The 15,193-nt window shown below is 45.4% G+C and overlaps 1 protein-coding gene across 4 annotated transcripts in view; it reads right to left on the reverse strand.

Annotated features, from left to right (window-relative positions):
* Positions 1-5,690, reverse strand: part of POU2F1 (POU class 2 homeobox 1) — a 99,452-nt gene extending 93,762 nt beyond the window's left edge. For 2 of the 4 annotated variants that reach the window (XM_083439245.1, XM_083439239.1), the window contains exon 1: positions 5,200-5,353. In XM_083439245.1, coding sequence (XP_083295371.1) covers positions 5,200-5,257 — 58 coding nt within the window. In that variant the 5' untranslated portion in view covers positions 5,258-5,353. Of the gene's footprint in view, positions 1-5,199 lie in introns of all 4 variants that reach the window. The other 2 variants (XM_083439236.1, XM_083439244.1) reach the window with 2 other exon arrangements.
* Between the last annotated feature and the right edge of the window lie 9,503 nt (positions 5,691-15,193).

Consider the following 15,193-nt stretch of genomic DNA (forward strand, 5'->3'; position numbering starts at 1 on the left):
TCTGCCCTCACCAACACTTTACTTCAATTCTACTCAGAGTTCACTGTTCAGCTGATTCCCTAAAGTATAAGCAATTAAAAGAAGAAGAAGAAGAGTTTGGATTTGATATCCCGCCTTTCACTCCCCTTCAGGAGTCTCCTTTCCCTTCCTCCCCCACAACAAACACTCTGTGAGGTGAGTGGGGCTGAGAGACTTCAAAGAAGTGTGACTGGCCCAAGGTCACCCAGCAGCTGCATGTGGAGGAGTGGAGATGCGAACCCGGTTCACCAGATTACGAGTCTACCACCCTTAACCACTACACCACACTGGCTCTCTCTTGCTAATATAAATATAGAGATTTACAATGTAATCTTCAACATGTTTACTCTGACTTAAATTCAATCTGCCTTATTCCCACATAAATGGATCTAGGATTACAACCTTAGTTACCATAACAGTGCAAAATGTCAACACAGGTCTCCAATGCTATTGTTTGTCTCAAGAGTCCAAAGTAACACTGAAAAAAGCTGGAGTGGCAGGGCTTCCTAAACTGGGTGAAAATCTCAAATAGAGGCAAGCACACTGACTTCAAGCGTCACTGGTGTACAACAGCATGCACAAAAGGAAGCAGCAGTAACTCTTACTTACAATTTCAGCAGCACATGGACTGTGGGAGTAAACCTCTCTGTATGTTTCTGGTATGAGCCAGTTGCATAGAGAGAGATGAGAGAGATCCTCTGCTTATCCTGCTATGTTTCTGACTGCCTCAAAGATTGCCTGGCATGAAAGAGCCAGAATAAACCCAGGAACAGCCAGATACCCCCCCTTCATTGTGCAAAGACAAGCACTACATGATATGGGCTACAGTCACCCAGCAGTAAAATAGGATGCAATGGAGGCCACTGCTGAATCAGACAACTCCATCCTCTGTAACTCTTCACAAGTTTTACTTTAAGAAATGCCCTGAATTCAGGTTCAACTGCACAAAGAGCAAAGTTAAGGGCCCTCTGGTGCCTTTTAAATTGCTGCAGAAAATATCAATATTGGCTTAAAACACCATAGCCAAAGCTATGCATGGCAAAGTATAGTTATTTTGAATTAAACCATAGCATGCTAGCTTGACTGCATAATGTAAGTGTAATGAGAAAGGACTGTTACCCAGACAATTACATAATATAATGTGGAACCATGGTAAAGCTAGCATGGCCCAACTACACCCCAGTTTTTTAAAAGATTGGTCAGAGTTCTCCTATGATTTTGCATTGCAATTATGACAAGCAAACTGTTTTACAACTTTTACCCAGCATATATGACTTCTCTCCAAGCGGACCAAATAAACTCATAGTCTTAACAATTAAAATAAGACCCCAAACAGACGTTATATAGAAAAGCAAATATTAGACTATCACAAGAACCAGAAAATTGAGGCGATAGTGTTTAGTCTATGGATACTGCATAGTAGGTGCACAGGAAGATTCTCTTCCAGTCGACCCATGCACAATTAACACTTTCTACTATTAATATCAGGGACGCGGGTGGCGCTGTGGGTTAAACCTCAGAGCCTAGGACTTGCCGATCAGAAGGTCAGCGGTTTGAATCCCCGCGACGGGGTGAGCTCCTGTTGCTCGGTCCCTCCTCCTGCCAACCTAGCAGTTCGAAAGCATGTCAAAGTGCAAGTAGATAAATAAGTACCGCTCCGGCAGGAACGTAAATGGCGTTTCCGTGTGCTGCTCTGGTTTGCCAGAAGCAGCTTAGTCATGCTGGACACATGACCCGGAAGCTGTACGCCAGCTCCCTCGGCCAATAAAGCGAGATGAGCACCGCAACCCCAGAGTCGGTCACAACTGAACCTAATAGTCAGGGGTCCCTTTACCTTTTACTATTAATAGCACCAGCCATACCAGGAGCCCTATTAATGCCAGAGTTACTAAGCAGCAGCAGCATGAGCCAACAAAACTTTTGATAAATCTTGAGTTAAAGACCACAGGTGATTACAACCACAGGTGATTACAACAGCTTAGAACACTATTTCAGTTTCATTCAAGCAACCTAAGAGCCATGAGAGAGAACAGAATAATACATGAGCCACTCTGGATTGAGGGGGAGACCAAATGTTTTTCCCCCACAAGCTACATACAAACAGCATAATGGAACTTCAATTTAACCTGATATCAGAATCAATGGCTGCTGAGAAACAAAACTTGCGCCACAGCTGGAGAAAACATCCTAGTAAAATGACAATATTAGATCTACAGCCCATTCCAGGTAAATTATAGTAAGGGGCCTTACTTAGTAGTAATTAAAAAAAACTAAGACAAAGTAAAGGAAGACAGAATTATCAGTTTTAGTCCAAAAATTGAGAAGCTAGTAGGCTCCTGGGTTTATAAAACTCCAACTCTTCCCTTACACACCAGAATTTGCAGTTAGCAAAACATCCTTTAAAAATTATTATATTGTCAGCTGCAATAAAATTTTGTTCATAAGATGCGATATATATTTTTTATCATTCAGGATAAAATATCTATGGCCACAGCAGTGGTTGAATTGTAGCTAGAAAGGAAATTGTCTTCAGATAAATGGTTTCCCTATGAGAAGGCTTCACCACTACACCTAGCTCCAGGTCAATAAATCAAATTAACTGCACCTTGTCCTCTGGCTAGTGACATCATCAGCTGGACCACATCTTTTTAAATAGGTGCAGAAACATATGCTTCTAAGGTATAAAATCATATTACATTTTTGTCTGGCCAGCACCATGAAAGGGAAAACTTTGTAAGGGTGAAAAAGGCAGAAGACCAATTACTTTAAAATAAAATAAAATGAAAATGAAATTTACAAAAATACAAACTGTGCCTGTATATGTAGCTCATAGTCATGCTTCAAGGACTGTTCAATATTAATCAGACATAGATACTGTAAAATATCCTGCTGTCATGTTATTTTTCTGCACAGATTGAAGAGAATGGTCACTAATGAGGCCTACATAAATCTGTCAAGTGTGCTAGCACTATATTAATAGATACCACCTTTAAAATAATTAGGGAGAGAGCTACTGTAACTTACTAGGCATTGTGCTGAATTGAAATGTTTGTTTTAACTAAAAAAGTGTTCCTAGTTTCATGAAGTATAAGGAATATTCTTCCTTTTTCAATCACTCTTTTTTCACCACTCATAATCATTTTTAGCTTTAATACACATCTACTAGCTTAAAAGGAGACAACAGAATTATATACCCAACATATTCTGTCCACATCATTCAGATCCTAAATATCAAAATGGAAGTTATTTCTAATAACACCTCAGATTACTGCACATAATTTATAATGTGGGTTGTAGTGTCTAGACTGTCACCTATTCTATCAATGCTTGATAATACATACTATATTTATTACAAGTAACTGAATTGCTAATTTCAGGGAGATGCAGTTTTCAGTCCCTCAAACTGTAAGTGAGAAACTGTTCTTTTCTACATGAAAAAGTCAATCAGGACAAAGGGAGAAGAAAGCCCCCCCCCCAACTCCACTGCTCTATAAGGAGCAGCTTATAAAGTCCTGTTGTTGCTATAAATTAAAAATAAGCCCCTTATATTTGAGGCATGAAGGGGGGGAGAGAGAAAGAGAGAGAGAGGAGCTGTGAGCAGATCTGATGCTGCTCATGCCCCAGGGGGGTTTTGTTTTTGCTGTCGGGGCTGAGAGGGGGCATTTTGGTTATTAGTAAATAAATCAAGCAGCAGAGAGTGAGGCCTAAGCGCCTGCCAAAGGAGTCCGGGCCTAGCTTTCCTCCCTCCCCTCCATACAGCCTGGGTTTGATCTCAAGGCCCTGCTCGTTGCCAAGAAAATGTAAAAAAGCCAGAGAGCGAGAAAGAAGAATCATATTGAACCACAAAAGCACATGGGGCGAATGTAAAATATAAACACGGCATTGGGCTCTGAGTGGCTGTTATTAAAGGCCTGAATTACTAAACATGAGAGGCGGGGAAAGCCGGGCGGCCATTTCAATAATATAAACCTCCCCGAATTAGACATTATTCAAATGAGAGAGAAGGAGACCAGAGACGGGGTTGGGGGGAGGAGGAGGGAGGGAGAATTAGAAAGCAGCCACAGTCCGCTCGCGGCCAGCCGGCCACCCCGGAACCCTGACCCGGCCACCCCATAATAATAATAATAATAAAACGGGGACGGGAGACAAGGCATTGTCAAGTGTCGTCTCCCTCCTCCTCTGCCGCCGCACCCCCCCCCCATCCCACCCCCGCCGCTATGATCCGGTGCAAGCCATTCAAGGGCTCCCTCCACCTCGCAGAAGGGCAGGCGAAGATTTGTCAGGGCAGCCCCAGACACCTCCGGGTGGGGGGGGGGGGAGACAAGCCGCCCCTTATAGATTTCCTGTAGGGGGCACACAGACACACACCACACACACTCCCAATTTGCACGCGCACTCTCTCTTTCTTACACACACACGCGGAAGGAGGAAGCCCCCACTGTCGCCCCTCTCCCTCCCCTTAGGCCAGGCAGCCCTACCCCGAGAGTAACCCCAAACACCCCTTGTTTGGCGCGCAGGCCTCGGCCTCTGGGGGAAACAGGGCTGCCTTGGGAAAGGGGCGGAGGGGGGGGGCCGTTGCAGGGCGGGAGCCGAGGCGCTAAGAAAATAGAAATGAATAAATGCACGACTTCTCCCTCCTCCGCCCCCTCCCTCCCCGTCCAATGCGACACCAGAGGGGCCGGGGGGTGCGGTTGCACCCGGGGACCGGTGAGGAGGCTGAGGGGGAAGGTGCTGCGCGCCCGCCGCTCCGTCCCTTCTTCCCAACCGCCGACACCCCCCCTCCCTCCACACCCCGGTCATTATGACGAAGCCCCCCCCCCGCCTCGCTTTTCCGCCGCTACCCCTATTATACAGTCTATATGAATATGTAAAGCGGCTTCGTGGTGGCGGCGGCGGCGGTGCCCGGCCTAGCTGCCCGAGCAGGGCTCCTCAGGGCGAGGGTGGTGGTGCTGGTGGGGGACCCTGCCCGTTGCCCCCCGTCCCCCGGTGCCCGCGTGTCCCTCCGTGCGCCTCTCGCTTTTCCCCCGCACGGCGGCCACCCCCCAGCTCCCTCCTGTGCCGTTAATTATAATAATCCTGAGTACTAATAAATTATGCTAAGCGGGGAAGGCGGGCGGCGGAGGGGGGGGCGCCCGCGTGTGCGAGTATGAATATGAATATGTAAAATGCAGTAATGATTACCTGCCGCCACCGCCGCCGCCGAACTCTCATCTTGACTCGCTGCTCCTCCGTCCGCCATTTTGAATATTTTAATCAAAATCGGCCGCCCGATAAACCCTCCCTTGCTCGTTTGCCTCCTCGGCAGGGGCCCCCTCCCCACTCGCGGCGCCCTCTGCGCACGCGCGGCAGCGGCGGCTCCCCTCCCTCGGCCTCGCAGCCTTTACGCGGCCCGTGCGCATGAGCGCCTCCTTCCCTCGCTTCGCTGAGAGGCGCCCGCTATGTGTGCGGGGCGGAGGGAGCCGCTCGGGTGCTGCTGCCGCCTTTTCCCGCTCTTCGCCGGTTTGGGACCCGAGCGGGTGGCAGCAGCCTTCGTGGTGACAGGGGCAGGCTAGCAGGCTGCGCGCTTGGGGGGCATCTCCAAAAGGCTTATTGTTGTCCACAGGAAAAGCGCGCCCCGCGCATGTTAAGCAGGGCCGCCTCCCCTTAGTAGTCTGCGCTCGCCCGCATCCCACGAACTGAGCGCTCACCTGCGGGGAAATCTGAGCTAAGGGATTTATTATGGTCATTATTCGCACTTTGCTCCCTCTTCCGCCTCCTGGGAGCAGACGGGGAAGCCTGGCGTAGTCCTGCGCGCCTGCCCCGTTCTGCAATTCCAACACGTGCAGCCCAATCCTCTGCGTGTTTTATTTCCATGCACGTTTTCTCGGAAGTAAGTCCCGGTGCATTGAGCAGAGTTTACCTCCACATAAAAGTGCGTATATGTTAAAAAATATTATTAAACTATTTCTAGAATGGAAATTTTTGAAATACGATTTTATTATATATAATCCCCGCCGCAACAATTTTACAAAGCCAATGGAAAACAAAAACTCACACATACAAATAACAAAACATAATGAAACATCCCACTTTTCTAACCACAAAAAATGGATTCTACTGAGAGACTAGCTTCCTTTGTCTCCTTGCAGTGAATAGTTTTCACCCCAATTGACCTGGTTGTTACAACGACCACGTATTTGAGAACTGGTGTTTGAGTTTAGTTTTTTTCCTCCTCCCTCCATCTCGCTTTCCTTTTGTGTCATGTATTTTAGATTATATTCTTGAGGTCAGGAACTGTGTTAAAGTAAACTGTGTTTTAAAGTAACTGATCTGTAAGCCACTTTCAGAGCCTTTTGGCTGAAGGCAGTGTGAAAATGCCTTTAATAAAAAATAAATAAAGATCCACAAGGCTGTTTTTAATTTAAAAAAAAAATTTAAACAAACAGCAAGTATCCTATAAATACCAACCAGGGCCGGATTTAGATGAAGAGAGGCCCTAGGCTATTCCACTTGTGAGGCCCCTCCCAACCCCCCACCCTCATGACTAGAAGAAAATGGAAGAGTGTTATGAACAAAATTGAGTGAAGCCAAGGATGATGATGGATATTTAAAATTCTGCAGTTCTCAATTTCTCCTCTAAAGGACATAAGATGTTATTGTTAAAAAGTGGTACCTCAGATTACATATGCTTCAGGTTACAGACTCCACTAACCCAGAAATAGTACCTCGGGTTAAGAACTTTGCTTCAGGATAAGAACAGAAATTGGGCAGCAGCGGCGTGGCAGCAGTAGGAGGCCCCATTAGCTAAAGTGGTGCTTCAGGTTAAGAACAGACCTCCGGAACAAATTAAGTACGTAACCCGAGGTACCACTGTACCATGGTGATTTTAAAAAATGCATAAAATTAACACTGAAAAACTTTTGCAATAACTGCATTTTGTAAACCTTTTGTGGAATTTTTAGGAAAATTTTTAGGAAAATTAAGTTGTAATGTTATTCTTAAAAACACACACCACACATTGAGTTTACAAATTATATTGCCTAGGAAGTGTAAATAATATGACCATAATTACCTGACAGTGTGGCACTTTTAGAATCTACTTTATGTTGTCATTTAAAAAGTCAGTTTTAAAATGTATATTAAGAAGTAAACTACAACCATCAAATACAGGAAGGCTAAAATGTTTTTTCCTAGCCTTCCTCATAGCAAAATCACCCAAAACTTAATCAAAATTTGTTTGTCTAAGTTTGTCACTTTCAATGTACACAATGCTCAGTGCAGACAACCTCTCTTGAAACATTGTGACCCTTAAATCACTTTTAATTCTTTTGAATCCTGAAAAACTCCTCTCTCCTGAGCAGTTAGTGGCCACAAGGCTAAGAAATAGCTGCAAGATTGCTTCCACATTAGGAAAGCCCATATGAATTTTGTCCTTATATATAATTTGATAAAGGTCTGTATGAGACAGAGAATGCTCTGCTGTAGGCCTATGGCTTTGTGTCACGTACAGGTGAAAGTGCAAAAGTGCATCAATAGGTTTCAGGTCAATATCTTCTGGGTATGCTTCCATCAACTGTTCAACACCTTGCTTAATTTCTTGCTTAGATGCTGTCAAATTAGCAAAAATGGCAAACAGTTGTGCAACATCACTGTACATAGTGCTTCTTCTTTTTAAATTGGCTTCAAGTGTATCTTCTAAAGGAATAAAGGATTTTATCCTAAACGCATCTCTTGAAGAAAGTGCATCTAAGGCATCAGGTGCACTTCTGTCATTTCTTTGCCGTCCCCTCACTCTTTGTCTCTTTGTTTTTTGTAGTTGACATCTGGCAAGGTGGCTTTTGCTTGTTTCTCAAGCTCATACAAATCATCTTGGATTTTCCTTTAAAAATCCAGAAGTGAACTGTACAAACTTGCACAAGAACTCAATAACAGATCTGATTTTTGGAAGGCTTTGCTGACCTTGTGAAAATGACCTAGCACACGGGTCCAAAAATGCAGCCTAAACACAGATTCCAGTTCTTCCATTTTCTGCAAAAGATTGTTAGTTTGGAGCCTGGTCTCCCCTTTCCCATTAACATCAGAGTCAGGATGAGGGCCAGTTATCAACCTGCAGCCTGGCCTCCTGCCTTCTACAGGTAGTTCTGGATCCCTCTGAGGTTCCCTTCTCACTGCTGCCTTCCTTGATCCCCAAGGCCTCTCTCTGCCTGTGGGCAATCTGCAGTGCATGCTGCAGGCACCAACAGGGCTCTGTGAAGTGTGAAAGATAGAGGAGTGAGGCCAGTGCCAGTCACATGTGCTTGCTATGCTCTGTTCAAGCCAAGGAGGAGGGAAGGAATGGAAGAGACTTGGGAGAGCTCGCTTGCCTAGTCTATCTGCCCCACTCACACTCTCCCACTGATTAAAGTGCAGCATGTACCACTACTGACCTGACCCTTGAGCTGGGGACGGCTGTGCAGCTGGCTGTTGACTCTGGGCCTGCTGGCTCTAGATTCTAAGATGGAAAATTTTGGGGTGTGAAGATACTCAACAGCCCAGCTTGTCAGGGCGAAAGTCCCTGCAAGTCTCTGTGGTTAGCAGAAGAAGGAAGTTCCAGCCAAATATAGGAGCAAAACAGCAGTAGACCACAATCTTTATTGTTGTGCAACAGGTCTGCGCACAGAGTAAGAACCCTGAACATGGGTTACAAGCTCTTTGAAGACCTTCCCTCCCTACCCAGAATACATTTCCAGAGCCATCATTGATACGTTGCTGATACATCATCATCATGTCACAAGGAGGAAGGGGAGTCGTGAGGTTACGCAAGTTCATCAACTTGCCCCAGTTATCAAGTTCCTAACACCTTAAGTACCCGCCAGCTAAAGAACAATAAAACTATTTGCCGGCACATGCGCTAAACCCAGTCTGTGGTGCCTACCCTTTCCCCCAAAGACAAGAGACCAGAGTATGGGTTCAAGCTGGCCACAACTTAATTGAGCTTCAGAAATGGGAAACTTGGCACAGGCCTTGGCAGGTAACCCTCTCAGCCCGTCTAGCTGAGGATATGCAGGCTGATGAGGTGCAGTGAGAGGGGACTGTAAAGCACAAACTTACACAGCATGCCCTTCTACTAACCTCGTCCCAGGAGTCTGACCTACATGCCGCCACTCTAGGGCCAGGGACTCCTGGTTTGCCCTTTAACAGGCCCTGCACACTCTGCCGCATAGGAAGGGAGCATGAATGCATCCCCCCGACTTGATGATAAAGGATACCTTGCCAAGGCCTAAAACCTCCACCCGAGGCCCCTAAGGGCCTCCCCGCCAAGAGTCCCACAACCGAGGAACAATCACCCATGCTCTGCCATCAAACCTTGCTGTCTAACCAGTCCCTGAGGACTTGTCGGAAGTCGTGCAACCAGAGGTCATTACCAAATGGTGTCAGATGCACTCCATTCGCCCTGAATATGCCAGCCATATTTGCCGCCCAATGGACAATGCTGTGCCCCACAACCCAGATCTTTGTGGTGGGCAAACCTGTAAGAAAATTAAATTGCAAGTGTTAAGGAGGAGGAGCCGGGACGAATGTAGCTTTTGTAAGCTGCCGAGGGCCAGCGCCCCAATGTCTTGATGCGAGTGGGGTCCCATCCCTGGACTGCCGCTGAAGTGGCAGCCCCAATACGGAAGCAGTGCCCGGAATATTCTTGGGTGTCAACTCCACAGGCCGCTATGACTTTGTGCAAGACTGCCGTGAATTGGGATTGTGTCAAAGGACGTGTGTTTGTGTGCATGAAGAAAGGGCCCTTGCACTTGGGCCGAACCCTGAAGAAGCGGCTTGTGTCCAGATATGGGCAGGGGCCCTCCTGTTCCGTCGTCAGCCTCTTTTCTTTGGCCATAGCCCCACCCCCAATGGTTATGGCATTGATTTTATGTGATTTTCAAAGGTCCATCAGCTCGGTCGACTACAAGGGGATTCAATTTTGACACTTTCTTGCAACAATGCAACAAGTCTTGCCAACAGAAACCAGACGGGATACAGTTTGTGAGCTTTCTCCATTAGCAGTTCAAAGGCTCATTGTCTTGGGGTTTTGAGGGAGGAGAGGTGTTGAGAGGTGACAAAAATGATTTCCAATAAGTGCCCCCCTTTATTCCCCCCCTTTATTTCCATAATAAGTCCTTGAGTCTGTGCTCTGAATAGTGATACCAGGGACCTAGAAGTGGCAGCGCTTGTCAGCCCAACCCCTGCAGCGTCTCTTCAGGGCTGGCCTTAAGGCAATTGGGGCAATTCGGCCAAATGGGGCCCCGCAGGCCACTCCTAAGAGGCCCCTAGATGGATTGTATTTCTATCTCTAATATTTGAAGTTGGGCCCCAGAGCTTCAAATTGGGCCCCACTGGCTAGCCCTGAATCTTATAGTTGCTGGGCCCGAGTTGCCCTGCCCTCGCATAAAGTATTGGTTTTGCAATTTTGAGAGAGGGGAGACTGCCTGCTGGGGAGCAGGCAGGCTGGTGAGGCCCCCTAGATTTAGAGGCCCTAGGCTCCAGCCTACTTAGCCTATACATAAATCTGGCCCTGATACCAATGCAACAAGGGAAAACTTTAAAGAATGACAGCACAACAGCAGTGTTATAGCCAGTAATCACCTCAAAAGCCCCCTGGAAAAAAACAACATTTTACCTGTTACCGAAGGGCCAAACAGATCTTACTAGAAATGGAATTCAGTATTCTTGGTACCACTAAAAGGAGCTAAGGCACTAGCTGCTCTTCCTCACCTCAGGGGATGGAATGCAGAGGAAGTCCTCCAATTATGATCTGGATCCACCAGTAGTTTAGTAGTCCTGGTGAACACCATAGAAGGGATAGCAAAGCTAAACTGAGTCTCTTGACTCTGCCTCAGACTTTAAAAAAAATAGGGTTGTTGTAAAGGACTACCTCTCAGACTCAGTACCATTCTCCACAGCAGCTACACACAGATCTGCACTATGTGGATAACAGTGCTGGACTACGTTGTTTGGTAGCCCCTATAGCCTTTAACTTGCCACAGCTGCATGGGCAAGATGCTCTTCGCCAGGCTGTAGAGCAGAAGGAGGGGAGCGAAGCAGGGCTAGCCTGCCATCACCTCTGCTGAGATGCCAGCTGCCGCATCCTTCAATTATCATCATTGCTATATGGACTGATCCATTTTAGCTTGTCATTAAGTAGGAACTGTAACTTTTAAGAATTGGTTTCTGAGATTGCTTCCCCCACCCCTTCCCCCTTGTTTGACAATATTTTTAGCATTGTAAGCCAAAGAAGATGGTCTGTCTTACTAATGATCTTTGTAAGCCACTCTCGGGACCTTTTTTTTTACTAAAGTGGAGGACAAAATAAATACATGTGGAACTATGTCATAGGCATGTTGTAAGCCCTATATTTTAGCCTCAATGCACATCTAAAATGTAGAGATAATAACAGGTTTTCAATTTACAGACCCCTTTCAGTTTTTGTGCACACAACATCTGCAAGAGAGGAATAGTAATCCTGGACAGCTTATTTCTTCCCATCTAATCAAGGAAGCATTTGCAGGACAATTCTTTGAAAATAAAGTAAAACGTGGCATTTTCCCTGCATGAAGACTTGGTTTTCAAGCCGATGTGTCTTTGTTTGAGGGGACTGATGATGTGAAATAACAGCAGTGGTAAAGCATTGCTTGTCTACATTGCCTCCTGTGTACAGCTGTCACTGTTACCCGTGTAATGGAAGATATTCAAGGATTAAAAAATATATATACTAGCTATGTCTGGAAAACAAAAGAACCTCTCTGCCCTCTGCCCCTTAGTTTTCTCCTCCAGAAGGATCATATTTAATGATATCATATGGAGAAATCCAATAGTTGCTCTTGGCTCTGCTGCCTAAAGAGTAAATAAGTCCACACACTTGGCGGACAGAGGCAACTTGGGAAGGAGAAGAGCAATGCAAGAAGGAGAGTGGCAACACAAGAACGGGCATTTTCTGCAGTGGCTCCCTGCTTGTGAGGAGGCTTGCCTGAGGCCTTCATTACATATATTTAGGTACCAGGCCAAAACATTCCTTTTCACCCAGTCCTTGGGCTAATTAAACAATCTATGGTCTTTTATATTGGGGAGGGGGGCGTTGTTTAGTTTGTTATGTGTTTTTATACTACAGTGGTACCTCGGGTTACAGACGCTTCAGGTTACAGATGCTTCAGGTTACAGACTCCGCTAACCCAGAAATAGTACTTTGGGTTAAGAACTTTGCTTCAGGATGAGAACAGGTTAAGAACAGTTTCAGGTTAAGATTGGACTTCCAGAATGAATTAAGTTCTTAACCTGAGGTACCACTGTACAGTGGTACCTTGGTTTACGAATTTAATCCGCTCTGGAAGTCCGTTCTTAAACCAAAGCATTCTTAAACCAAGGTGTGCTATCCCATAACAGCAGGGGGTTTGATTTAGAAATGGAACACACTCAACAGGAAGCGAAACATGTTCTTATTCCAAGGCAAAGTTCACAAACCAAAACACCTACTTCCGGGTTTGCAGCGTTCTTAATCCAAGTTGTTCATAAACTAAGCTGTTCTTAAACCAATGTCCCACTGTATAAACCTCCCTGTGATCCTCAGATGAAGACCAGTATATAAATTTAATTAATTATATATATTGTGCGTGTGTATCCCCCACCTTATAGGCGGTTCTAGGGGAGTGCATCTTGTGCGGTCACACCGGGTGCAGAGTTTCTGTGGCATCGCAGCAGGCACCACCATTGGAAGGTGAGAGGTGGGGGGGGGGGCAGATTTTAGCATTGCACAGGTGCCACTGGAATTTGAGACACCCAGGTCCATCACTGCCCTACTTAGTGTGCAGCAGGAGGTAGAGGTTAAGAGATTTTAAGGAAAGGACTCAATAATAAGTGGCCAATCTTGTAACACATATCTCTCTGGTATGGTCACATTTGGAATATTATGCAGAGTTCTATCTGCCTAGTATCATAGAGCTGGAAAAAGTTCAGGAAAGATGAATCAAAATGCTCAAGCCATTGGAAGAATGCATTCTCTTCAATGGGTTTTTTAGTGCGGGCAAAAACAACTAAGTTTTATAAGAGTATATATGGAGTAGAGAAAGTGCAAAGAAAAAAGTTTATCCCCCTCACAATACTAGAATTTAGGGGTTATCTCTAACTATGTTAATAGGCAATAGATTCTGACAGAAGAAACAGCTTTTTCACACAATGCCTAATTAATTTATGGCTTTTGCTGCAGCAAGGTGACCATCAGTTTAGATTAGGCAGATTCATGGAGAATAAGTGTGCGTCTGCTAGTCATGATGGCTAGAAGCATCTGGCTGGACACTTTGGGAAATAAGATGCTATGGTATATGAGCCTTGTATACAATCCTGTGTGGCTATTCTTGTTACGTTCTTCATGTTCGCTTGAACATGTGCAATACTAATGCAGGATGTATCTTTAAAGAATGTGCTCCTGATTCTCCCTTTTAACTCCTCTTTCAGTATGTACGGTATCTTACTAGAGTCTTCTCTAAAGTGGAAGGCAAATCAAGATTTGATCCCAGGACTTTCCTGGTTCACAGCCTAGCTCTGATTCCTAGAAATTATAACTGCAGAAGGCATTATAGATTGAAAACACTCCTCCTGTCTCTAGTGGCAGGACACCTTGTTCTGGACCAATGTCAGTCCTGTGCAGCAAACACCAACAGCCCACATATGCCCACCATCACTGGTTTCAAGGTAATTCACTGGGCTGTGACAAAAATAACACTGCACTCCTATCTGTATACTGTATATATCTACTCAGAAGTAAGTTCAGTGGAACTGCGGCACTCATCTCGCTTTAATGGCCGAGGGAGCCGGCATTTATCTGCAGACAGCTTCTGGGTCATGTGGCCAGCACGACTAAGCTGCTTCTGGCGAACCAGAGCAGCGCACAGAAACGCCGTTTACCTTCTTGCCGGAGCGGTACCTATTTATCTACTTGCACTTTGATGTGCTTTCAAACTGCTAGGTTGGCAGGAGCAGGGACCGAGCAATGGGAGCTCACTCCGTTGCAGGGATTCAAACTGCCAACCTTCCGATTGGCAAGCCCTAGGCTTCATGGTTTAGACCACAGCACCACCCGTGTCCTCAGTGGAACTTACTCACAGGTAAATAGGTACAAGATTTCAGCCTCCACCTGCTTAGGCATCCCTATATTTACATGCGTGTAGCATTCACTCATGCCACTTCCTTCCTTGTGTACCTACTGCATTTCCACCCCGTTTATTTTTGTACGTGCTTTGGGGGAATGCAGAGGTTTGTGCGATGTGAAGGTGGAGAGATTAGTTACTGCATTGTTTCTACAGAAAAGAGTAAGGTCAGTCGCTCCATTCCATTTATCACTGTTTTACGTCAGAGATGAAAAAGCCTGTACAGTAATAACTGACTCCAAGTGCAGATTATTTAATTGACAAAACAGCACCATCCACACAGAAGGAGGAGGCATCGTCAGGTTTTAGGGAATCTCAAGATTGCATACATAAATAAATAAAGTTTATTGGGGTGGGGCTTAAAAGGTGTAGTGGGGAATTCATAACAGGCCAATGAGGATTGAGCTTATTTTGGTGGCTGCAGAAAGCATGTGTTGGGAGGGGAAAAACAATACAGAGAACTGGAATGGAATGCAGTATCCTGGTAAAGAGCACGTCTCGCTGCCCAGCATCTGAACAGGAGTACCCCACATTGCGTATTTTGTTTCAGGTACCACTTGTTATTTGCATCCTACCATTCCTCCAATGAGGCCAGAGCATCATTTTAGCCTCTGAAAAGCCCTGCAAAGTTAATTGACATTAGCTTGTGCTGGACCATTAAGGAATCTTTATATATGTGAAAAGATTTTAACCTGGGCTTCCAACCTGTAAGGGCATTCCTGCAACCACAGCACTACACTGGTTGTACATGTCTGTATGGAAACATATTTTCATATTTTAAATACATCTTGAAATACAATTGCCAACCAGAAAAAAGCTCTTCAGAAAGCAGCATCTTTCCGATAACGCTGGCCTATAAAACACAGAACACAAGACCATAACAATATGTGCAAGACAAGTTCTCCCCAAGTACAATATGAAATTAATCCCCTATGAATAGGAATGTAAAATAATAGAACACTGAATACTGCGTGGAGATGATAGCATGAATAGTGGCCTATTATATCTTTAGAGAAAAACTCTTACAG

Source organism: Podarcis tiliguerta (genome assembly GCF_965153285.1).
Source record: "Podarcis tiliguerta genome assembly, chromosome: 4".
NCBI classification, from domain to species: Eukaryota; Metazoa; Chordata; class Lepidosauria; order Squamata; family Lacertidae; genus Podarcis; species Podarcis tiliguerta.